Source organism: Canis lupus, chromosome 1, assembly GCF_011100685.1.
Source record: "Canis lupus familiaris isolate Mischka breed German Shepherd chromosome 1, alternate assembly UU_Cfam_GSD_1.0, whole genome shotgun sequence".
Lineage (NCBI taxonomy): Eukaryota > Metazoa > Chordata > Mammalia > Carnivora > Canidae > Canis > Canis lupus.
The window spans coordinates 98,944,803-98,970,070 of record NC_049222.1 but is presented as its reverse complement, the minus strand read 5'-3'; the positions used below and the strand labels follow the sequence as shown (position 1 = coordinate 98,970,070).

The 25,268-nt window shown below is 55.1% G+C and overlaps 1 protein-coding gene across 2 annotated transcripts in view; it reads left to right on the top strand.

The window, feature by feature from the left end:
• Nucleotides 1–25,268, top strand: part of PHF2 (PHD finger protein 2) — a 67,108-nt gene that overhangs the window by 7,689 nt on the left and 34,151 nt on the right. For both annotated transcript variants that reach the window (XM_038527369.1, XM_038527370.1), the window contains exon 2: nt 25,012–25,097. In XM_038527369.1, the coding sequence (XP_038383297.1) occupies nt 25,012–25,097 (86 nt within the window). The remainder of the gene's footprint in view (nt 1–25,011; nt 25,098–25,268) is intronic.

Below are 25,268 nucleotides of genomic sequence, written 5' to 3'. Positions count from 1 at the left end.
CTCCGATCCCCCTACCCGCGCGGGCTAGTGGTCCCAGGCCAGACTGCACCTCGTCCCACGACAGAACACACACGCTCACAGCTCCCCTTGAAGGTTGGCTGCTTTGACTGTCACTTGGCTTCCTCCGGGACACCCCGTCAGGGCAGTGTGGGTGAGCGGGAGGCCTGGGATGATGCTTCCAGGGAATCCTTGCACATCCCTTGGAGACGCAGGGCTTTCCCAGCTGGCCCCGCTCACCATCCTCCCAGCTGGCCTGCCCTCAGCCACAGAGGGGATACGGATTCGGGGGTTCGGGCCCCATCTCCCTGCCGTGTGACACTTGGCATCCTGGAAAAATCCAGAAACTGTGGCCTGATGTCGTCGTTTGCCTCCTGGGAGCACAGGGCTGGGGAGGCGCAGGGGCTTCCTGAACGCCGCAGACCCCTGGGGATCAAGCAGGCGGGGCCGCATTGGAGCCCTCTGTTGAGTTAGTAGAAGGCCCAGGGTTGTTGCCCTGGGCATGGGGAGTCCCGAACATCTGGCACCCTGTGCTGTCCCCCAGCTGCTTTGGAATGAGGTGGTGACAGCAGGGACACCGGGTGGTGAGGGCGTTTCCTGCCACTTGTGTGCACGGAGCCCCGGGCACCCCTTGGCTGTGGTCCCTGTTCTGCAGCGCCTGGGCCACTCGGGGCCCCTGTCTGCCCTGACCCGAGAGCCACACTGGCTTGTGCTGCAGGCAGCCCCGGGTCCCTGGGGCTCAGGCACCGGTGGCAATAGCCCTTGGGGTGGCTTCCTGCCTGCCACATGAGGCGGCGTCAGGTCATCCGCTGCCCGGCTCCCCTCTACCCTGGTGCTAAGATGGTGGGCGCTGGCCAGGGGCCACCCAGAGCACCATGTGCTGGAGGGGGGACGATGGTGGGGAGGCACCCTGGGGTGTGGGCCAGGGCCACGAGTTCCCATTTTATCCCCGGCTCAGTAGGATCAGGACAGAGCCTGACGTTCCCTAGCGGAGGTTTGATTAACCGGGTTCTGTGCTGGTGCTGCAGGGGTGGGGGGTGGGGGAACCTGGAGCGGGCAGGGGGGTGGGAAGGAGGGGAAGGGGGAGGGAGGGAGGGTAGAAGGAGCCTTGGTGGGGGCCAGGGGGATGGATGATGGAAGCTGGGTGGAAGGCTGACAGCCTGGCCCTGGCGGGCCTGGTGAGGTCAGAGTGTACCTGCCCCTGCTCCTGCCCCGCCCCTACCCTCGGCTCCATCTGCGCCCTGGAGGTGGAGCCCTAGCCGCCCCTGGGTCTGGTGGTGGGTTCGCACGGTGAGGACTCTTGAGTGGTCCATGTGGACGCTGTGTGTGGGGCCCTGCCTGCTGGGTGCTGCACGCTGGTGGGTAGGTCATGCACGTGTATTTCAGGCCGAGGCAGGGGTGAGCACCTGTGGTCAAGTGTGGGACTAGGGCTTGGGGCCCCTCACCTGGCTCCCCCCAAGGACAGTAGGTGCCCTGGGCCTGACTTCGGGCACCAGGCACCGCCCCCCCCGACTCCGGTCCCCAGACTGTGACATTTCTGTGGGGGCCGGAGGGCAGTGTCACCATATCAGGCAGGGTTCACTTCGGGGGCACCTCTGGGCTGAGGTGAGGGAGGGACCAGGAGCGGGGGCTGGCTTTGCCCACCCGTGTCCCCTGCTGCTCCCAGCGCACGTTCTCCATCCTCCCCATAGCCATGCGCTCCTCCACACTGGTCACCTGGCGCCCCATGGTCTCCCCTCAGGTGTGTGTGAAGGCCTGGAGCTGGGGCCAGGCAGGGAAAGGACTCAGGAATACATGAAACTGACCCCAGATGGGACACGGGGCAGGGGGCAGCCTGCAGGCCTGGGGGCGTCCCGGGGACAGGTGGGAATCAGAGCAGCTGACGTTTCCTGGGATGAAGAACACCTGCCTCTATTCACCTAGAGATGGTGGCCGGTGGCTGGGCTGGATTTGTAAATGCAACACGAGCAGGTGGCGTTTTAAAACGGAGTGTGTGTCCTGGAAAGCTTGCCTTCTCCCGGGAACCAGCCCCGTTCCAACTTCCTGAGACCCAAACATACTCGTGTTTGCTCAGCTTGCATGCCACCCTCCGCCCCTCAGGCCACAGGAGCCTGGGCATGCTGCGGGGTCAGGACATTGGTTCTGCTGCACCACCTGGCCAGCGTCCCCTCCGTGTCCCCTGCACATTCCCTCCATGTCCCCTCTGTGTCCCCTCCGCATCCTGTCTGCCAGCCTCCTGCGTGACGTTCAGCTTGTGTGTCACCTTGGGCTCCCCCGGTTTTGCCCAGGGACAGTCCTGGCCTTTAGGTGACCTGTCCTCATACCCCTGTGCCTGACAGGTACGTTGGTGACGGGAAGGTGCGGGTCCAAAGGCGTGGGCCGTCAGAGGGGCAGTGGGTTGTGCAGGTCCCCCAACTCCCTGGGCCTTTGTGTCCTGCTCAGGTTGGTGTCCTAGGTGACACATCCATGTGTGTCCCTCCAGGGCGGAGGGTGCGGTTGTCATATCCTCGAGCAGTCGTGTCCCATGTTCTCCTGCTGTCATGTGGGTCTGCAGCGGCCATCCTGGGGCCCATGTCCCTAGGGCCCACGTCCCTGCCCCCGGGGTTTTTCATAGCGGCCCTGTGCTTTCCCAGGAGGCGGGGAGAACAGACCTGAGACGGACTTGACAAGCACCGCCTCCTGGCCCTGCGCTTCCTGCTCTGTGGCCCCCGGAGGCTCTCTCTGTGACTCTGGGACCCCTCTGCAACCCCAGGCCCCCTCCACGGCTCCCAGAGGCCCCTTTGGAAGCAGGGTCAGGAGTCAGTGTCAGCAGCCTTCCCGGGGGGAGGTCCCGAGGCCCGAGGGGCAGGGGAGGCAGCGCCAGGACCCTGCCTCCTTGCCCGTGCTTCCCTGTTGATGCTCTGGGTTCAGGGGCTTTGGGTTCGAGTCCTGTGGGCCAGAAGATCCGTCCCTGGGGACCACGTAGCACCTCCCATGTGGGTACTACTGGGTCCTGGAGGAGGTGTCTTGCTGGGACCCCCTTGGCCCCTGGGGCTGCCCTGTCAGCATCGTGGGCCAGAGCACCCTGGAGGGCCAGAGCACCCTGTGGGGCCTTCCGGAGCCTTCCCAGTCGCACTGCCCGCGGTGGACGTCCCCCACCAGGCATGTGCACTGCTCGTGTGCCCTGCCCGTGTGTCCTGCTGCTGTCCCTGTTGTGCCGGGGCGGGTCCTTGCACTGTGGGGGCCATGCTCTGCCTGTGTCCTCACCCTCAGGACCACCCGGTGCGCAGCCGGGGTCCCCTAAGTGCAGGTGGGACACTGACACTCAGCATGTCCTCCCCCAAGCTCCCGGCTGCGGTGGTGCGCCACCCCCCACAGTCCTGACCACCAGGTTTCCATGTCCTGTCTGTGCTTTTCTCGTCATGTGGTCATGTGCGGTTAAACACGAGTGCAAAGAGTGGACCCGGTATTGCAACGGGACAGGCCTCCAGCCACACCGTGTCTGCTCCTTCGGGTGCAGCAGCCCTGGGGGCCCAGCTGCCTGTCGCTGGGGGGCTGGCTACTCCCTGTAGGCGGCAGGCTACCCGGGGCCACCTAACTCGGCCTCCTGGGCGCTGCCAGCGGGGGTCTGCGGGGACGGAGGGCTGGGCCTCCCCTCCCTTGCTTTGGAGTTCTGTTTCTGTTAATATGACCTGGACTGGTTTTGCCCAGGCCACTGACCTGTCTGGCAGCCTGGCTGTGGGTCGGTGAGGGCTTCAGGGCTACAGGGTTGAGGTTTCTGAGCTCCTGGCAGGGGCGTCCCTCTGCTGCTCAGGGATGGTTTCCCTGGAAACTGCTGGAGTAGACTCTCCAGACTTGCGTCTAATTCTTAAAGGGACCGCATCCTCCACGTGGACTGCCTGTTGAAATCCGCGGGAGCAGGTCTCAGAGGCAGAGGGTTTGAACTGGGAGGTAATATGTGAAGAGCCCAGACCCGCAGGCTGGCAGGCCACGGGCTGGGGACCCGGGCTCTGGGGCCGGAGCGCATCAGAGCTGGTGTGCATCCCTAACTGAGCACCGAACACCTGGAGGAAGCAAGCCCACGTCCACAGGGTTGAGTGTTTTCTTCTGCGGCTCGTGGACCAGCCTGTGCCCCCGACTCGTGTCCATGACCGCACGTTACTTTATGACCCAGAGGAGGACAGGTGGGGAGTAGGATGGTCCCTGTGCAGAGGCCCCGCCCCTGTGGCCTCACAGCTCACAGGGTTTGTGGAGTTGGGCTGCCTTATGGGCTTGAGGGTACCCCCCACTGGAGGGCACCTGGCCTGGTGCCCTCCTCTTCCAGACGCCCTGAGGGGCCCAGCAGACTGGCTGCTGACCACCACCTGGGGCCCAGAAGTCCTGATAGCTCCCAGGCTATCCCAGGGATAGCCTGACCCACCTGGGGTACCACATGCTGGGAGCCCGCTCCTCTGACGGTGAGGACCAGGCTGTGGTGGGATAGGCAGGACACCCAGTGCATGTGAGAGCCATGGTTGCAGGGACTCTGCCGACTTCTTCTCCCAGACGTGGCTCTCAGCCCTCCAGAAAGGCCGTGGAAGGGACACAGGGTGCCCATGGGGCTCCCGGGGGCTGATGGAGTGCTCCCCGCCCCCATAATGACTGCTGCCAAGCCCCCTGCGTTGCGGTGCCCTGCTGGGCTTGGCTCCTCCTGGCCGTCAAAAGGCCCAGGACCCCGGGCCTCCTCGCGCCGTCCAGCACAGGGCCCCGGAGGCCGGCTCGTACTTGGCTGCCTCGTGGTGTGCGTGGTGCTCAGGTGCCAGGCCTGTCTCTCAGGTGCTGGCCCAGGTGATCCTTCCGGATGCTGCCACAGGGGGTGTTGAGGCAGCATGGCCGCCGGGAGCCCAGGAGATGGCCCAGGGCAGTGGTCCCCATGCAAAGGACATGTGGTCACTGGGAGGTGACCCAGGAGGGCATTTCCCTGAGAAGCAGCACCCGGTGCTGTCCTCTTGGCCTCACCCTGTGCCCCCTTACCTTGCTGTGGGTTTGCACCTGTGCCCTTGGAACTGGGTGGTGGTGGGCGAGGAGTGTGGCGCTGGGGTGGAAGCGGTGGCAGTGACAGTAAGGGGAGTGGTGTGTCTGCTGTCAGAGTGCTGGCACCCTAGACCACTGAGGGCAGCTCCTGTCTCCTGGGCTGGTTGGGATCCACCCTCTGCACACACGGCAGATCCCCTGGTTCTTCCACTGTGCTTGCTGGTTTGGTAAAGGAGAAAGGAGCCGAGTACGGAGGCTGAGTTCGGTGTTTGGGTGCCATGTGCTGGCAGGAGGGTCTGCGTGGCCCTGAGAGGACCCGGAGGGACTCTGAGCTGGGAACCCAGCACACGGGGTGGGCGGGTGTGTGGGAGGGACTGGGGTCCCAGTATGCTCTAGGAGGGAGACGGCCCCACCCGTCCCCAGCTAGGACCTGCAGGCGCCCGGGACAGGGGTGGCCGAGGCCCTGTAAGTCTGCCTCCCCCTGAACCACAGCGTCTAGCAAATGTGTCTGATTTGTTGCTTAAAGTGTTCCCAGAGTTTCAGATTTTAGCATCACTGTTCGTTTCCAGAAGTTCAGTGTTCTGCAGATTGTGTGACCATGTCTCGTGCTGTGTGAGTGCCCGTGAGCACCGTCATGCTTTTGAGCTCACCCCCCGCCCCCCTGAAGTCATTTGAAATTTGAAAGGACTTTCTGTTCTCAGGAGCCTCTGCTGGGACAGGACAGGGGCGCTGCTTTCCCTGGTCAGCTCCTGAGTTTGGAAATTTGAGCTGGGGGCATGGGTCAGGGCGCACCTGCCTCTTGGTGTCACTTCCCGGGGACGGGGCACCCTTAGGATGGCTGGTGGCCTCCTGCCTGCGGCCCTCCCCAGCCAGCGCCGCCTTGGCCTGGGCCTGGGTCTGGGCCTGTGCCACCACCCGGCTTCGGTGCCTGCTGGACAAGGCCTTCCGGGGGCAGAGGCTGCGGACCGTGAGGACGCTCCCCCAGGTGGCCGTCACGTCCTGTTCCTGTGGCCTTCATGGCCTGCATGTCCCGGGCAGGCTGCCGGGAGTCCGCCCCTTTTGGACATCATGCTGGGGCCGAGTCTGAGCAGAGGGTCCGGGTCTGAGACTCATGTGTGGTTCTTGGCCTGCGATGTTGCCCCCAGAGGCCGCCGGGGCGCTGGGAGACCCGGGGGTCTTGGGGAGACAGAGCTTCCGGTTGTCCCAGATCCTGGGCTGCATCATCAGGGAGGGACCCCCGTGTGGCCCGGACTGGTTGGGGCAAGGATGGGGAGGGGAGCTGAGGCATGGACGCGGAGGCCCCTGGGCTGGAGGCGGCTGGGCTGGCAGTGGCGCTGGTGCTGTGCTGGTGCCCTGGGCCCCAGGACACAGACAGGCACTGCCCTGCTCCACCCACCTGCCCCCCAGGACCTGACAGCACTTGGCTGGCCAGCCGAGGGGAGGGACAGGTGGCCCCTAGCGGGGCTGGGCATTTCCAGCTGCCGAGCACAGGGCGTTCACAGTGGACACAGTCTGTCCTGACCCCCAGCCCCCAGAATGCTGCTGTCCCTGGATTCTTCCTGCCTCCCAGCAGAGGTCATGGGCTGTCACTTGGGCTTTCCCGGGCCAGCCCTCACCTGAGCTTCTGGGGACTGCACCGGTGGCCAGAGCTGCACCTGCAGGGCCCCGGATCCCCCATAATCCACCTCCTGGTTTGGGGCATGCTGGGTGCACCCCGAGTCCCTCTGGCCTGTCCTGTGTCAGACCCTGCACCTTTGTCCACCTGCCCTTACCTGCATGGAGAAGGAAGCCTTTCCCGCCCTCGGCTGGCCTCCGGGAGACTGGCCTGGGCCTCCCCAGGGGCCTGCGTGTGGGCCTGGCTCGGGCCCCCAACTTTGAGCCCAGCATGAGTCACCCGAGCAACACATGGCTGGGTTCAGGGTGGGCCGGTCGGCATGCACAGGATCCCAGGATGCGGCCTGGCTGCCCACGGTCCACCTGGATACCCGCTGGCCAAGGGGACATTTTTACTGATTGGAGGGACTCCGGGCAACAGACGCGGGGGTGCTTGGAGCCCCAGGGGGAGGACTCAAGATGAGCTGACCCCCGAGGTGGGAGAAGGCAGGGGTGGTCTGGGGATCAGACCAAGCGGTATGGCGGGCGGCTGAGGGCCCGGAGCCCCGGCCCCACCCGTGGTGTCAGGAACCCTGGGTGGGCGGCCGTGAGCCTCCCGCAGGCGGTGGGTGTGGCGTGTCCTGCTCCAGAGTACCTGCCTGCGGCGGTGTCTGTGCTGATGCTATTGCCACAGGCTTTATCGGCGTTCCCGTCGTTCGGGGTTCCTGTCGGGGCAGCACTTGTCCAGCCAGGAGCCCTCACGGCTCTCAGACACGCGTGCAGGTTTCCTGTCTGATGGAGAAAATAGACTTTATTTGTAGAGTGGTTTTGGATTCCAGGAAGACGGAGAGCACAGCGCAGAGGGTCCCCATGGACCCTGGCCTGCCCGCGGCCTGTTGTGGACACCTTGCGGGGGTGCGGCTGTCCGTCCGAGCTGCCCAGCCACATTGTTGGTGACTGATGCCCATGGTCGCCCTGGGGCTTCACGCGGGTGTTGTGACCCCGTGCACCTTGAAAACGTGCAGTGACGTGACACAGAGTAGGCACATGGCCTAGAAAGCCTGTGTGTCCCACCTCTCTGTCCCTCCCTGTCCCCAGCCCCACGGGCTCCATAGTCCTTTGTCCCGGAACGCCGTATGGCTGGGCCCATGCTGCCTTTGCAGACTGGCCACCCCCCTCGGCGAGGCGCCCCTGTGGCTTCTCACAGCTGGCGGCGCATCTCCTTCGCTGCCGAGTCACCCTCCCTGGGCTCACGGACCCGGACTGATGTGTCCGGCACCCATGGAAGGATGTTTCCGATGCTTCTGAGTGTCGGCAATTACGAATAAAGCTGCATAAGCACCCAAGTGCGGGATTTTGTGTGCAGTTAAATTTTTAGCCGGTTCGGGTCAACACCTAGGGTTTGCCTGGTGATCAAATGGCAAGAGCGTGTTTAGCTTTTTTTTTTAATGATTTTATTTAGTTGAGAGAGCAAGAGCAAGTGAGCATGAGTGGGGGTGGGGCAGAGGGAGAAGCAGACCTCCCCTCCTGAGTAGGGAGCCCGATGTGGGGCTCGATCCCAGGACCCTGGGGTCACGACCTGAGCTGAAGGCAGAGGCCTCACCAATGGAGCCCCCCAGGCACCCCTGGCACGTTTGGTCTTGTGAGAAGCTGCCGAGCTGTCTTCCGCAGCGGGGGTGGCGTCCTAAGTCCCCAGCAGCCTGCCGGGCACACCAGGTGCTGTTGGTGTCCTGGACGTCAGCCGGGCCAGCAGGCAAATAGTGGGATCCTGTTTTAATCTGCATTTCCGGGATCCCTGGGTGGTGCAGCGGTTTAGTGCCTGCCTTTGGCCCAGGGCACTATCCTGGAGACCCGGGATCGAATCCCACGTCGGGCTTCCGGTGCATGGAGCCTGCTTCTCCCTCTGCCTGTGTCTCTGCCTCTCTCTCTCTCTCTCTCTCTCTCTCTCTCTCTCGCTGTGTGCCTATCATAAATAAATAAAATTAAAAAAATAATAATCTGCATTTCCCTGATGACGGCGACGTGGAGCATCTTTTCATGCGCTTGTTTGCTGTCTGCTTGTCTCCTCCGGTGAGGTGTCTGTGGATCCTTTGCCCATTTTTAAATTGAGATGTTAGTTTTCTTATTATTGTGTGTTTAAGAGTTGTATATTTTGGATACTAGTCATTTACCAGATACATGTTTTGCCAAGATTTTCACTTAGTCTGTGGCTTATTTTTTCATTCCCTTAAAAGCGTCTTTCACAGAGCAGTTTAAAAAAATTTCAGTCAAGCTCAGGATATCAGTTTTTTTCTTTCATGGATCGTGTCTTTAGTGATCATACCTCAAAAGACACCAGGACACTCAGATTTTCTCCTGTGTCTTCTAGAGATTTATCATTTTGCATTTTATATTTAGGTCCAGGATCAATCTTGAGTTGATTTTTGTAAAGCTATTAGATCTGTGTTCTCATTCTTTGTGTGTGGTATGTGTGTGTTAGTGTATGTGGATGTCCAGTTGATCCAGTATGCATATGTATATGTATATGTGTATATGTGTGTGCGTGTGTGCATGTGCATGCATGTGTGGGTGTCTGGATGATCCAGTGTACATGTGTATATATGTGTGTATATGTGTGCGCATATGTGCACACATATGTGGGTGTCTGACCCACACCACATATGCCAGCACCATCTTCCTCCATTGCATGGCCTTTGCTCCTCTGTCACAGGCCAGCTGACTGTATCTCCAGGAATCCATTTCTGGGCTCTCCGTTCTTTTCTGTGGATCTGTTTATCTACTCTCTCCTCCAAACCCCACAGTCTTGATGACTGTAGCAGTCTAGAAAGTCTTGAAGTTGGGTAGGGTCAGTCTTCCGGCTTTGATCTTTTACTCTTGTGTTGTGTTGGCTGTTCTGGGTCTTTATCTCTCCATATAAACTCAGAATCAGTTTGTTGATACCCATGAAATAAGTTGATTGGAATTTTAATTGGGATCCCTTTGGATCTATAGATGAAGTTGGGAAAAGCTGATGTCTTGACAATATTGAGTCCTCCTGTCCATGAACATAGAACACTGCTCTATTTATTTAGTTCCTTGATTTCTCTCATCAGAGTCTTGTAGTTTTCTTCATGTAGATCTTACACATATTTTGTTAGGTTTATATCTAAGTATTTCATATTTTTAAGTGTTAATGTAAATGAATTAGAGAAGGAGACAAACCATGAGAGACTCCTGATTCTGGGAAACAAAAGGTAGTGGAAGGGGAGGTGGGGATGGGGTAACTGGGTGACGGGCACTGAGGAGGGCACTTGATGGGATGAGCATGGTGTGTTACACTGTATGTTGGCAAATTGAATTTAAATTAAAAAATGTTAATGTAAGTGGTATATGTTTTTTAATTTCACATTCCAACGTTCATTGCTGATGAATGAGAAAAGCAATTTACTTTTGTGTATTAACCTTGTATCCTACAAACTTGCTCTGATCACTTAAAGCTCCAGGAGCTTTTGTTGTTTTCTTGGGATTTTCTTTTCATTCATTTTTTTAAAGATTTTATTTATTTATTCATGAGAGACACAGAGAGAGAGGCAGAGACACAGGCAGAGGGAGAAGCAGGCTCCCTGCGGGAAGCCTGATACAGGACTCTATTGCAGGACCATGAGGTCACAACCTGAGCCAAAGGCAGATGCTCAATCGCTGAGCCACCCAGGTGTCCCAGCTTGGGATTTTCTGCATAGACACTCATGTCATCTGCAAACAAAGGCAGTTGTATTTCTTCCTTTGCAATCTGCTTATCTTTTATTCCCTTTTCCTATCTTATTTCATTAGCTACGGCTCCCAGTACAGAGTTAAATAGGAGGGGTGAGAGTGGACATCCTTGTCTTGTTCCTGATTTTACTGGAAAAACATCTAGTTTCTCATTTTAAGGATGGTGTTAGCTGTAAGTTTTGTAGAGCTTTGTTCTTTGGAACAGAGGGAGGGAGTAGAGGGCGTTCCCCTCTGTTTCTAGTTTGCTGTGAATTTTTATCATGAAGGAAAGCTGGATTTTGTCAGACACTTTTTCTGCACTATGGATATGGTCATATTTTTTTTCTCTACCCTGTTTATGTGGTGGTGGATTACATTAATTGGTTTTTGAGTACTGAACCAGCCTTGCATACCTGGGATCAATCCCTAGTGGTCATGGTGTATAACTTTTTTTATACACTGTTGAATTTGATTTGCTAACGTTTTGTAGAAGAGTTTTTGCTTCTTTTTTTTTTTTTTTAGTTTTTTTTATTTATTTACTCATGAGAGATACAGAGCGAGAGAGAGAGGCAGAGACACAGGCAGAGGGAGAAGCAGGCTCCATGCAAGAAGCCCGACATGGGACTCGATTCCAGGGCTCCAGGATCACGCCCTGGGCTGCAGGGGGCGCTAAACCGCTGCGCCACCGGGGTGCCCTGTTTTTGCTTCTATATTTACGAGAGATGTTGGTCTGCAATATCTTATAAATACCTTCATCTGGCTTTGCATTAAGGTAATGCTGGCTTTATAGAATGAGTTAGGAAGTATTTCTTCTACTTTTAGTTCCTGGAAGAGATTATAGAAAATTGGTATAATATCTTTCCTAAATGTTGGTAAAATTCATCATTGAACCCATTGGGCCTAGTATTTTCCATTTTGGAAAGTTGTTGATTATTGATTCAATTTCCTTTACAGATGTAGACTAATTAGATTATTTATTTCTCCTTCTGTAAGTTTTAGTAGATTGAATCCTTTCAAGGAATAGGTTTTTTTCTTCTAAGTTATTAAATGTGTGGGCATAGGGGCACCTGGGTGGCACAGTGGTTGAGTGTCTGGCTTTGGCTCAGGGCATGATCCTGGGGTCCTGGGATCGAGTCCCACATGAGGCTCCCTGCAGGGAGCCTGCTTCTCCCTCTGCCTATGTCTCTGCCTCTCTCTGTGTGTCTCTAATGACTAAATAAGTAAAATCTTTAAAAAAAAATAAACGTGTGGGATAGTTGTTCATAATAATTCTTTTAGTATCCTTTCTGTGGTATCTGTAGTGATGGCCCCTCTCTCATTTCTGATATTAGTAATTTAGGTCTTCTCTCTTTTTCTCTTAACTTGGATACAAAGAATCATCTTTTGCTTTCCTTGACTTTTCTCTATTTATTTGTGGTATTTTCAATTTCATTGATTTCTGCTCTAATTTTCATTATGTGTTTTGCTTACTTTGGATTTTCTTTTCTTTTTCTAGTTTCTTCAGGTGAAAGTGGAGCTGACTGGTTTTAGATGTTCCTTTTAGATGTTGCTTTTAGATGTTCCATACACATCCAATGCCATAAATCACCCTCTAACCACTGCTTTCACTGCATCCCACAAATCTTGATAAGTATTTCATTTCCATTCAGTTAGAAATATTTTAAAATTTCTCCTCAAACTTTTTTTGCTTCTGTGTTATTCAAAAGTGTGTTATTTAATCTTCAGATGTTTTAGGGTTTTCCATATATCTCTCTGATACTTATTTCTAGTGTAATTCTGTTGGGTTGTGACTATATATTTTGTATGATTTCTTTTAAGTTTGTTAAGATGTGTTTTATGGCTCAGAATGTGATCTTTCTTGGGTGAATGTTCTATGTGAGTTTGAAAGGAATGTTTATTTTGCTTTTGTTGGATGAAGTATTCTATGAATATCAATTAAATCTAATTGATTGATAGTGTTGTTCAGTTCAGCTACGTCCTTACTGATTTTTGTCTGCTGATCTGTTGTTGGAAAGGATGTGGAAATTGCCAGTATGGTAGTGTCGTCTGTTTCTCCTTGCAGTTCTGTTAATTTTTGCCTCATGTAGTTTGATGCTCTGTTATTAGGCGCATACACATTAAGTAAAATTAACCCCTTTATCATTATCTATTTCCCCTCTTTATCCCAGTTATTTTTCTTGCTCCAAAGTTTACTTAATCTGAAATTAATATGGTTACTTGATCTTCTTTTGATTAGTTATAAGCATGGTATAACTTTTTCATCCCTTTTTTCCTCAGTTAAAATTTATTTATTTATTTATTTTAAAGATTTATTTATTTATTCATGAAAGACACAGGCTGAGAGAGAGAGAGGCAGAGACATAGGCAGAGGGAGAAGCAGGCTCCTCGCAAGGAGTCCAATATGGGACTTGATCCTGGATCCTGAGATCACGACCTGAGCCAAAGGCAGGTGCCTAACCACTGACCCACCCTGGCATCCCTAAATTTTTAAATTTTTATTTATTTATTTATTTATTTATTTATTTATTATTTTTTATTTTTTTAATTTTTTATTTATTCATGATAATCACAGAGAGAAAGACAGAGGCAGAGACACAGGCAGAGGGAGAAGCAGGCTCCATGCACCGGGAGCCCGATGTGGGACTCGATCCCGGGTCTCCAGGATCGCGCCCTGGGCCAAAGGCAGGCGCCAAACCGCAGCGCCACCCAGGGATCCCAAATTTTTATTTATTTTTTAACAGACCTTTATTATAAAAAAAAATTGGTTTTAGGTTCACAGCAAATTGAGTAGAAAGCGTAGAGAATTTTTCTTCCTCTTCCCCCACATTGTATCTTTACTTTTAGTCTATATTTTTTATGTTTAAAGCATGCTTTGTTTTATGTATATTTATATTTAAAACAGGGTTTTGCTAGACAGTGTATGGTAGAGTCTTGCTTTTTTTCTCAACCTTAGAGACTGTCTTTTAATTTGTATTATAGACTGCTGGAGTTTAAAGTGACCACTGATAATGCTGGATTAATACCTATATGTTTATTTCTGTTTTCTATTTGTTGCTCTTATTCTTTGTTTTGGTTTTTGTCTTCTGCTCTTTTTCTGCCTTCTCTGGTTTTAAATGAGCATTGTGCAGGATTTAATTTCTTTCTCTTCTTCTAGTGTATCAGTGATACTTCTTTTTTAACTTTTTTTAGCAGTTGCCATTACATTTGCAATATATATACTTAAGGCTAAGGCAGGCCCACTTGCAAATATCCTGTTAAGGGCAGTGCAAGCTCCTCACTGCATTCCCAGATTCTTCCTCTGTTCTCATACAAGTGCTGTTTTCCTATCATTTATTTCTAAGCTATAATTCAATACATTGTTGCTAGTTTGTTTTAAACAAACTATTATCTGTTACATCAGTAAAAATAAGAAAAACAAAATATTTTATGTTTTCTTAACTTATGCCTTCTCAAACACTCTTCCTTTCTTTATGAAGATCGAAATTTGTGACCTATATTCTTTCCTTCTCTCTGAAGATATTTCTTTAACATTTCTTACAAGGCTGGCCTGCTTGTGACAAATTCCCTCAGTTGTTTGTCTGAGAAAGTCTGTTTCTTTTTCACTTTTAAAAGATAATTTTTCAGGATACAAAATTCTAGGCTGGTATTTTTTTTTTCTTTCAACACTATCAGTGTTTCACTCCACTCTTCCTGTTTGCATAGTTTCTAAGGAGAAGTTTGCTATAATTCTTACCTTTGCTTTTTCTGTAGATAAGGTATTTTCTTTGCTCTGGCTTTTTGTATTTTCAAGATTTTATCTTTGTGTTTGATTTTCTGCAGTTTGAATGTGAAATGCCGAGGCATTTGTTTGGCATTTATCCTGCTCGGTGTTCTTTGAGCCTCCTGGATTTGTGTTTCGAGCCCGTCACCCAATTTTGGAAAATGCTCAGCCATTATGATTTCAGATCTGTCCTCATTTCCTCTCTCTTTCGTCTCTTCTGGCCTGGCCAGCACACATGTGTTATTCCTGTATAGTTGTCCCATAGTCCCTGCACATTCTGTTCGTGTTTTTCTTCCTTTTCCCTCTTGGCTCTTCAGTTTTGGAAGTTTCTGTTGACCTATCTTCAAACTCATAGGTTCTTTTTTTTAGAGATTTATTTACTTGAGAGAGAGAGCATGAGCAGGGGAAGGAGCAGAGGGAGAGAGACTCTAGCAGACTCTGCTGATTGTGGACCCTGGCACGGGGTTCGATCTCAGGACCCTGAGATCATGACGTGAGCTGAAACCAAGAGTTGGATTCTTCACCGACTGCTCCCCAGGCGCCCCCCCAAGCTCACAGATTCTTAGGTTGGCCTTGACAGTCTAGTGATGAGCCCTTGAGGCATTTTTCTGTTGCTCTGTTTTTGATTGCTGGGATTTCCTTGTTTCATTCTTTCTGTATACACACCCATCTGCTCTCACATGCTGTCCACCTTTTCTGTTAAAGCCCTCAGCATGTTTACCCTGGTTATTTAAATATCTGATCATTCTGAGATCTCTGTGATACCTGGGTTCTTATGCTTTCTCTGCCTCATCAGACCTGTATTTTTATCTTGTATGCCTTGTAATGTTTTGTTTTGTAAGTTTTTTTTTTGTTGCAAAAAATCACTTCAAAGACAAGAAAACGGTCCCCTTATATGCCACCACCTAGAGTGGCACGTTTGCTCCCCTTCTGGGTGAGTTGGTTGCCTTTTCCTCCTATTGCAGTATAAATGTGTTCCTGTCAGTAAACATTTGGGTGCATAGTGATCCATTAGGTGGTTTCTGACCTAACAGCTCCCCTGACGTTGGATACTTTGGTTTGTGAGGGTTTTTTTTTGTCTCTGCTGTTCCCAGGGGGCTGTTGGGCAGCTTTTCTCCCTATAGTTCACGGACAAGGCTGCTGAGGGAGGCCCAGAACGGCAGTGCCCAGGACAGCCTCCTCCCCTGCCCCAGTTATCCTGATGTTTCTGAGGCCCTGGGCTGTGCCGGTGGTTCTGCAGGCTGTCCCAGTGAGGCCCCAGGCCCAGAGTCTCCAAGGACAGATATGGTGCTCCTTGGGCTGCCGGAAGGCAGGGTGTGTTGGCTGGGAGGAGGGCTGCCTCCAGATGTCACCACTGAGGCCCGGCCCTGGAGGGGATGCTTGAAGGCCTCTGAGACTGGTGGGATCTCAACACCCTGAGGCCAGGCAGTGGAGGGAGCCTCAGGTGGGTGAGGTGGGGACTCGCTGCTCAGGTGATTCGCTGGGGGAGGAGGGCCAGAAGTGGCAAATTGCCAGCAGCATGGCTGTTGGGCTCCTGATGTTGGTCCATCTGGTTTTTTTTTTTTTTTTTTTAATAGATACCTCATAGTTATTTTTTTTGTTTTTTTTTTTAAGATTTTATTTATTTATTCATGAGAGACACGGCGGGGGGGGGCGGGGGCAGAGACAGAAGCAGGCTCCATGCAGGGAGCCTGACGTGGGACTCGATCCTGGGTCTCCAGGATCATGCCCTGGGCTGAAGGCGACGCTAAACTGCTGACCCACCGGGGCTGCCCTGTCCAGGGTTTTTGAAAACAGTTCTGTTAGCTGTGACATGTGAGAATCAGGAAATTTCACCTAAAGATGTGCACTTCCAGATTGTCGTGAAACTTCAGGGGATCTGACGGTGCTCAGCGCTTATGTATGAGGTGCCAGGGGGCCTGTGCTGCCCTGGGGCTGCCACACTCTTGTCTCTGCTCCTGGCAGGGCTGAGTAGGGGCTGCCCCTCAGTCCCCACGCCCGTCGACTGCCTCCCTGGGGTGCTGTGCTGTGTCCCTGCGCACATCAGGGCCTGTTTGGCGTGTCGTACTAGATGACCTCCAGTCCCCGCCTGCTGTGGGGAGGTGTGATTGGTCTCTGGGGGCCTACTTGTGGAGTGCCAGTGCTTCGGATGCCTCCCTCCTCCCTCGGGGCCCCGGAATGGCACCAACTGTGATTTGTAGAAGGTGCGGCCGTGGGTCGGGTAGACCTGGTATCCATGCTTGGCCTCAGCATCTTTATCGCACACATGAGGGGGCTGGACAGGACGGTGTTTGCCAGGAGTCCGTTTCACCTCTGACAACGCAGAAGTGTTGACTCCTTGACCACTTAAAGCCGCGCTCAGAAAGTGTGGGCCGTGCACCACGAGCAAGGATCAGCACTTGTTTGACCTGCATTCTTTACAGGTTTATTTTTTAGAGTCAGAAGAGTATTTTTTAATAGGCTGTACATATAAAAAATTCCAAAAGCTTTGCTTTAAATCAAATCAGTTTATTGTGTTTATAGTTCTTTTTTTTGTGTGTGTGTGTTTATAGTTCTTTAAAATTTTTGAAGAGGGTAATAATATGCACACATAGGAAAACATTTAACAGTCAAAATTGTGTCTCCAGTGATGATAAGTCTGACCCTCCCTGCAGACCACCAGTCCTCGAGATGGTCACTGGGGCCAGGTTTCTTTTCTTTTCTTCTTTGTAAAGATTTTATTTATTTATATATTCACGAGAGACACAGAAAGAGGCAGACACAGGCAGAGGGAGAAGCAGGCTCCCTGTGGGGAACCTGATGCGGGACTCGATCCCAGGACCCCGGGATCACACCTTAGCCGAAGACAGAGCTCAACCTCTGAGATACTCAGGTGTCCCTGGGGCCAGGTTTCTAAGTCTTCTCAGAACATTCTGGTCACAGAGGAGCATGTTTGCGCATTTCCAACAATACCCAACAAAACATAGGTGTGCACCATATACCCTCATTGCAACTCATGTGCTTTGCTGAGTGGTGTGTTCTAGAGATCACTGCATGTCAGTGGAAGATTCAGTGCATCCCAGAGATTGTCCTGAGTCAGCAAGGGTAGAATCTACACTCCTTGGCACTAAAGGTACTTCCCTGAGCTGTCCATGGGTGGACATCTGGTTGCTGCTGCTGTTAGTGCCCAGTTCACACCTGCGCCTGTGTCCCTGGGCTGTTTTGGAGGAGGGCCACAGACAAGGGTATGCAAGCTTTCTGTGCCGGCGTGTTTCTGCTGAGGACACATGGGGATGCTTGTCCGTGTGTCATGCCACCAAGCGCCCTGCAGCCCCCCGGGCCATGCAGCCGATGTACCTTCTCGCACGTGGATGTCACGTCTTTCTGCAAGTGCTGTTGCGTCTCTTTCCATGTTTAAAAGCCATGAATATTTTTCCTGTGAAGTGTCTACTCAAAGGCATGACTTAAATCACTGCTCAGGCGGTGTTTTTTCCACAGCCAAACCCCATCTTCCTCCTGTTGAGCATACCCTTGACATGCAGTCCACATCTGGGGTGAGGTTCACCCGAGCCACACAGGGAGCAGCCACTGGGCTGGGTACTTGGTCTTTTCCACTCCTGGTGGAGGTCTTCATCGTTTGGAATTATTTGGATCTTTGCCTTCATAAGGCTGGTGGCAGGGCCCCTGGGAGGGTCATTGGGAGGTGTCCCAGTTTGCTGTGTCTCTTTGGAGTGTGAGAAAGGCCAGGTTTCCCTTGGGGCCCAGAGGCAGCCCTGAGGTGACCTTGTGTGTTCTCCTCACTTCTCTGCACCACTTAGCTGAACTAAACTTGCAGGTGTGGCTTGGTGCTTTTAAATGTTTTAGGAGTAAGATTTTAAGAAAGCAGCCTTAGGAGTGCGTTGTTCCAGTCTGTGTGAGTGACTTGGGCTCTTGGGTGACAATGACGATAGTTATGATGGTGAAGATGGTGGTGATGGTGGTGATGATGATGTGGTGATGATGCTGATGAGGGTGGTGATGGTAATGATGTGGTGGTGATGAGGATGGTGGTGATGATGGCATCTGCCTGCCCCACCTGCCCCTCTTTCATCCTGCCAGCCTGGCTTCCCCCCTCTAAGCAGGCTCCCCGGAGGATACCCAGGGGCCCTCAGCTGGCCGGAGCCGGGTGTCCAGCCTCCCTGCAGGGTGCACAGCTCAGGAGGCCTTCTGCACGGGTTACCAGGACCTGGGAGAGATGGGAGGGGGTGAGCGAGGGAGAGGCATGAGGTAGCCGTTTGAGCCTGCCATAAAAGTAGGGCTCTGGCTTTTACAGAAGGAAACACATTCCATTCTGGGGGCTTAGGAAGCTACAGGGGAGAGAGAAGGGAGACACACATGCCATCTGGGAACTGGAGTGGGCCCTAGGGGTGGCCATGTGTGCAGGTCTTCACTGGTGAGACTCAAACACGGGGACAATCCGCGTTTTAGTGGCTGCCTGACTTTCTGCTCAGAGAGAGGAGCAGGCAGGGGTCTGAGGTCCTGGTGGGGGGTTCGCTGTGCTCTCTTAAGTAATCGCAGGTAAGCCACCTTGCACATCAAGCCCGTGTGTGTTCCTGCTCTTTGCCTTAGAACAGGTGTGTAAGTATGCTGTTCCAGGAGAAGAGCTCAGGACATGCGGCTGTGCCTCAGGAGGTGGTGGGCCCTGCGCGGGCAGGTGTGCCCGGTCCCTGCCACTCCCCAGCCCTGACCCTTAGGACAGATCAGCCACCGCCACCGAGCTCGAGCCTGAGCCTCTGAGGGCAGGCTGTGCCCCCCTACCCCCCGCAAATGAAAGGGGTCGCTTCCTTTTTTATTTTTTTTCTGAGGTTCCTCCTGGAACTTAAAAAATAAAAAAATGTCAGAACAGGATTACAGAAGTGGTTTATGTTAAATCAACACTGTCTGTCGGCAGTAATAGGAAAACCACCATGCAGTTTAACTGTGGATTCAGGGCACATGAGCAGTAAGGTGTAGGGTGTCTGGCCAGGGGAGCCTGGGACCCCAGGGAGAGGACACGGTCCCCCCACGGGGAGTTCCGACCCCTGCGAGGCTACACCAGGAAGGGACTCCCATGAGACCACCTGGGAGCAGATGCTTCTGCTCGGCCCCAGCCCTTGCTGCTCCCAGGGTGGATGTGGTTCTGCCCCCGGAGCCTGTGGCTGGGAACCAGGCCTGTGACCCACACGTGCTGCCTCTGCAGGTGTCTGTGTACCTCACTCTTTGGGCCCCTGGTCCTGCGCCCCCACCCCCTTTCAGGCCCCTGGTCCTGCCCCTCACCCCCTTCTGGGCCCCTGGTCCTGCCCCCCACCCTTCCCCTTTGGGTCCCTGGTCCTTGGCTAGTTTATCAGTGCTGTGCCCCCCCCCCCCCCACTTGCTGTCTTTCTTCTTACTGAGCTCCTGGCACCTCCGTTGTCTTTAATCATTTTGGGGTTGGCTGTGGATGTGGGTCCCTGGGCTTAGGTCACAGGCGCCCCCAGAACTCATGCTCACATGCCCCTGAAACTGTGATCCTCCCTCTGCACTGCCTTCCGGGCCAGTGGTCAAAGGACCTTAGGCCCTAGGACAGGCACACCCGCGAGTACACACTCCTGCACATGCATACCCACATGTATGCACACATGTATGCTCGCGTACACACACGTACACACCACACACACAGGCACATGTGCACACTCACGCACAGCTGCAGCTCGGTTGTGGTTCCCCACCAGGAGGATGGTGCACGCCAGGGCTTCCAGAGAGGGTTTTCCATGTCGGGGTCCATGTGGGTGTGTGAAGAGGTATTTGGTTCTTCTTTAGAAGCGGGTCTGCAGCCCTATGCCGCCCCAAGCCACAGCTGTACACATGGTGACGCGTTCACCCCCCCACTGTGCTTTCATGGCTGCGCACCCCAGGTGGCCTCTGGCGCTTGGGGCCCCGGTTGTGACCAGGACTCCCCCGAGGGTTGCACCCTGCTGGGGGCCACGTGGGCTCCCCCGCTCCTTGGGCATGAGATGCCCTGCATCTCCCCCCTGCCATCTCCCTCAGCTGTCACTACCACCCCCACCTGGGCCCCAGGGGCCTGCAGGATGTGGAAAGTCCGGTGCAAACAGACCCTGTCTTTGGGGCCCTGGTGGGCTCTGAGGTGGCCTCCGTGGACCACACTCCTGCCTGCGGCCCACCCTGTGCGGCACTGCCCTCAGCAGATACAGCCCATGACACTGCCACTGTGCCCGCCGGTCCCTGCTGCCAGGGCCGCACAGGTTCTGTGGTAGCTCTGGCCTCCCAGGGCTTTCGTGCCCTCCTGTGGCCCTGCCCTGCCCTCCAGCGCCCCCCACCACTCCCCCAGCAGCTCCCTGCCTCGCTCACCCTCCTCCCGCTCACCCTCCTCCCGCTACCCCCTTCCCCCCCTTCACTCTCCCCTCCTTCCTCCCTCTCCTCTCCCTTTCCCCTCCCTCTCTCCTCCCCCATCCCTGCTCTCTCCCCCTCCCTTCCTTCCCCCTGCTCCCCCAGGCACTACAGCTGCTCTCATTTTGTTCCCAGCCCTTGGCCACCCCCCTCCCCACTGCCATATACAGAAGTGGTGATACAGGGACAGGGTGGCAGGGCCTGTAGGTGGGATCTGTCCCTGTTCCTTTGAACCCCTGCTTGGGCCTGGAGTGTGGACAGCCCTGGGGCCTGCTCCCATGCCTGATGCCCGCCCTTCATGGAGAGGCTGAGTCAGGTGTTTCCTAGCTCTCCGTGGCCCACTGGGCCCTGCCTCTCTCCAGGGGGGACAGGGTAGGCCTCCGGGGCCCTGCTGCGGATGTGGAGAAGACCTCGTAGTGGTATCCACAGGCGCTGACCTCCCTCCCTGGGTGCTGGGGCTCCTCCAGGCCGTGGGGCCCACCCTCCGCCTGTCCTGGGCCATGGGATTCTCTCCCCCGACCTGCCCCCTGAATCTCCTGAGGTGCACCCGGTCATGATCACGAGATGCATTTGCCTTGTGTTTGGCTTTAATGTGACAATTCCTGATGCTGGGACGGCGGCCGTGGGGACAGCTGGGCACCTCTGTGCTCCGGGGTGCGGGCCATGCAGGCCGTCGCCCTGGATCCCGACTCCAGGTCTTGGCTCCCGGCTTCAGGGCAGAGCATGTTCACGACTTTTCCATGGCTGTTGTTCTCTTAGGTTTTTGGGTGCTTTCCCATGTAATTTCTTGGGATGCGCTGGGAAAGCCTTAACTTTGGGATGGTCAAACCAATGAGTGGTTCCAGGAACAGGCCGTCCCCAGGAGCTGGAGGGGATGCCGTGGTGGAGGGCTCACCACCCAGAACTCCCGTGAGCCGTGGGTTCCACATCCCAAACGTGGGGAATTAGGTGTGTCCTGGCTGGGGTGCTCCCAGGACAGGGTCGGGTGGGGGTGCGTGCGCCCGGGGCAGGGTCAGGGCAGGGTCGGGTTGCAGACACAGGCAGTCAGGGCCCCGAGGTGACACACGCCACAGGTTGTGGGGGAGCTGTTGGCATCCCCAGGGGAGGGAGGTTAGCTATGGCGCCAGCACCCAGGTGAGGGGCAGCCCCAAGGTGTCCTGCGCAGAACAAGGGACCCATACCCCGGCCCTTCCCTGTCCCTCATCTGGACACCCTGAACCCAGCAGCTATAGCGGGTCGTGGCTCAGCTGAGGCCTGCGCACCCAGGGGCTGCTGTTGTAAAGAAGAGGCCTGGGGCGGGAGCAGTGTTGGCTGCAGGAACGGCAACCCCTGGGCCTCAGCTTCCCCCATCACATGGGTTTGTGCTGTGGGCCTTCCAGAGCATGAGGGTCTCCGGACATGTGGGATCAGAGGGTGGTGATTGAGTGGGGTGGAGAAGGCTTGTGGATTCCCATCCCCACAGCCCCCATTCCTTCTGCGCTCCGCTGTACCCCTAACCCCTGACCTATTGAAAGGGCCCTGGGGCCTGTGACATCCTGTGTGCTGGGTCGGCACCTTGTGTGTCCCAGGGGTCCCCGTGGCCAGACCAGGCAGGAGTCTGTGATGGCCAAAGGTCCCCAGGATTCCCACAGGAGCAGAGGCAGACCCATGAGGGCAGGTGGGCCGTCTGTTCAGGGCTGCCAGTGACCAGGTAGCCTGGAGTGGGGTGGACCTGGGGTGAGGACTCCAGGTGGAGATGGGGGTTTGGTCCTGAGGTGTGGACTCTGGGTGTGGACGTATGGTGTGGACACAGGGTGGATGTGGGGTGTAGACTTGGGGTGTGGACATGGGCTGTGGACCCTGGGTGTGGATTCTGGGTCCTGAACGTCTATAGGACTCTGGCTCTCACAGCATGTGGCTCCTGGTGGGTGTGGGTGATGGGGGCTTACCATGCATCTCTGCCCACCTCACGCCAGTGTGGTCTCTGATTGATCAATGAGCAAACTGAGGCCAGTTGGCCCAGGGCCTGGGGTGCAGAGCGAGCCGGGGGGTACAGAGTAGGCTGGGGGGTGCAGGGCCCTTTCTGGGGCAGGCAGGGGGCTGGGGGCTGGGAGGGAGGAACAGAGGGGCCAGGGGGCTGCAGGGGGCCAGGCAAGGGGCTGGGTTGGTGGGTGGGTGACTCCTCCTTGTGGGTGGGGCAGTGTCCGGGGCTTGGAGGACCCGAAGACACAGGAGGGAGCTGGCCGCTGGTGGGGATGGGGACAGCGGGAAGAGGGGACTCCCTGGGGCCCTGTGGGAGGGCAGGCCTGGAGATCTGGGCTTTTTGCTGCCTCCTGAGCATCTACCTGAGCCTCTACCTGTGGCAGGAGCAGCTCAACATGTCTGCGTGGCTGGATTTATGGGGTAATCGCTGCCTCATGTGCCTCCAGCTCCCATTTCCTGGGTGGCTAGTGGGGCGGGCTCCACCCGGTTCTTCCATGGAGAGATTACCCTTCACGCCGGGGCCTGGAGGGGCCTGTGTTCCTAGGTGGGCACTTCGGAGTTTGCCACTGGCTGGGAACCCGTCTCAGCTCCTTTGCTCTGGCTTCCTTTGCAATTCCTTGCTTGTGTGGAAGTCACTTCGCATCACGGAGTAGGTAAGTGTGGCCTGGCGGTGGGCTCATGACGGCTTAATCTTCCACGTTTGACTCTTCACGCTGTCCGCGTGCTGCTGTTGATGTTCTAAGATGAAGAGTGCAGTTGGTATTTTCAGGAACCTTTGCTCTGGGCTCTGGGCTCAGGCTCCGCTCCTGTCACCATGGACCATAGACCATGGCCCCGTCTGGGGACCCTGGGGCTGTGAGGGCTCACCTGGCAGGAGATAGGGAACCCAGCGAGGGGGCGCTTGGGGTCTGGGTACATGTTCCCCCTTGGCCACCTGGGCTTCTCCTACCACAGGCGAGTGACGATCCTCCTGTGGCTGCGGGGAGGTTGCAGGCTCACCGGCATGGGGCCCCTGGAGCTGCCTGAGGCAGGGCGAGCACTCGGCTGGCCTTAGGACAATGGTCAGTGGTGGCGGTGATCGGGTGCCACTGTCACAAGGCAGGTCCTCTGTGTCGGTGACTGAGATCAAATTCATGTGACGTGAAACCACCCCTCTTAAAGTGAGCACCTCAGTGGTGTTCAGTTCACACTGTTGTGCAAAAACGGGCTGTGCCCAATCCGCACACATTTTAGCCCAGGAGGAGACCTTGTGCCCAGTCAGCGGCCGCTCCTCAGCCTCTGGCACCCCAGCTGGTCCTACAATCTGTGACCTTGTGTGTCTGGCTCCTGTCACAGGCCACATCTGTGTCATAGCAGGGCCAGCGCCCGATCCCTGTCAAGGGCGAGGACGACCCCGTGGCGTGGACAGCCCACGTCGGTTTGTCCATCCGTCCTCTGGTGGACGTTGGGTGGCCTCCATCTTTTCGTTACTGTGCCGGATGTTGCTGTGGGTGCTTGTATGCACGGGTTTGTCGAGGCCCTGCTCTATGGGGTGCAGGGCTCCTGGTCACAGGGCGAGTCTGTAAGTGTGAGGAGCCGTCAGACAATCCCGTGGAAATGGTTGGCTTTTATGTTCTCACTGGCAGAGGTTTCCCACAGTGCGGCTGCACTGGCAGTTTTCCTGGAGTTTCTTTCTTGTAAAAGTCAGAGCTGCCCTAGCAGGTGTGGGGCGGCCTCTCATGGTTTGGTTGCGTTCTAGTGACATCACACGACTGAGAACATTGAGCGTCTTTCGTGAGCTTGTTGGCCGTTTGTAGCTCATCCTGGGAAGTGTGTCTGTTCACTTCCTTGGCCCACGTCAAAGCTGAGTTGTGCGTCTCGCAGCCGTCGCGCTGTGAAGCTCTGTGTGCGCTCCGGACACGGGACCCTTGTCAGACACGTGATTTCAAATACTGTCTCCCGTTCTCCGTCTTGTCTTTTCATTTTCTTCCTAGTGTCCTTTAGTGCAAAAAGCTTTTACATTTCGATGATATCCAGCTTGATTTTTCTTAGTTGCTTATGTTTCTGGTGTCCTATCTGGGAGTCTGTGACCAAAGCCAGGGTCATGAAGTTGTACTCCTGTGTTCTCTTCTTAGCGTTGGCGGTGCCAGGCCTTATATTTAGGTTGTTAATCTGTTTTTAGTTAATTTTTATATATGGTGTGAGGTAGAGATTCAACTTCTGGTATTCAGTTGTCCTGGCACCATGGTACCACCCCCTGAGATGGCAGGAGGGGCCCAATCCATAGCCCCAAGCTGCCCTGGTGATATGGTGGGGGCAGCCCGCCAGACCCCCTGGGACCCCCCAGCTCTGTGCTGATGGGATGCGGTGGCCCTCGTGCAGGCAGGCCTGGGGGACGGCCCATCCCTCCATGTAGCCGGGTCTTGTGCAGCAAGGCCTTCCCTGTCTCTCCGCCCTCCCTCCTCCTCGAGCCCCCTTCTATCCCATGGGCCACTGTTCTGGCGCGGGTACTGCGCAGCCCTCCTGAGAGATGAGCGGGAGCCGCCCTGGGTTCTGTCGGGAAGACCCCGAGCGGTTGCTGACCAACGGCAACATCTGTGCTTCCTTCATTTCAGCTGTGTGGGAGTGGAAGAGGAGGAGGCCCCAGACATCGACATATACCACTGCCCGAACTGCGAGAAAACCCACGGGAAGTCCACCTGTAAGTACTGGGCCATACTGCTACCCCTGAGCTCCCACCGGCCCTGGCCTGGTGTGCTGGGCGACATACCCGAGGTGGCTGCATCCTGGTGCCTGGGGACCACTGCCGGCCTTGCTTGCTGCCCCCATGGACTTGTCACCGTGCCTCTCCTGGTCGCTCCTGCCCAGGGGT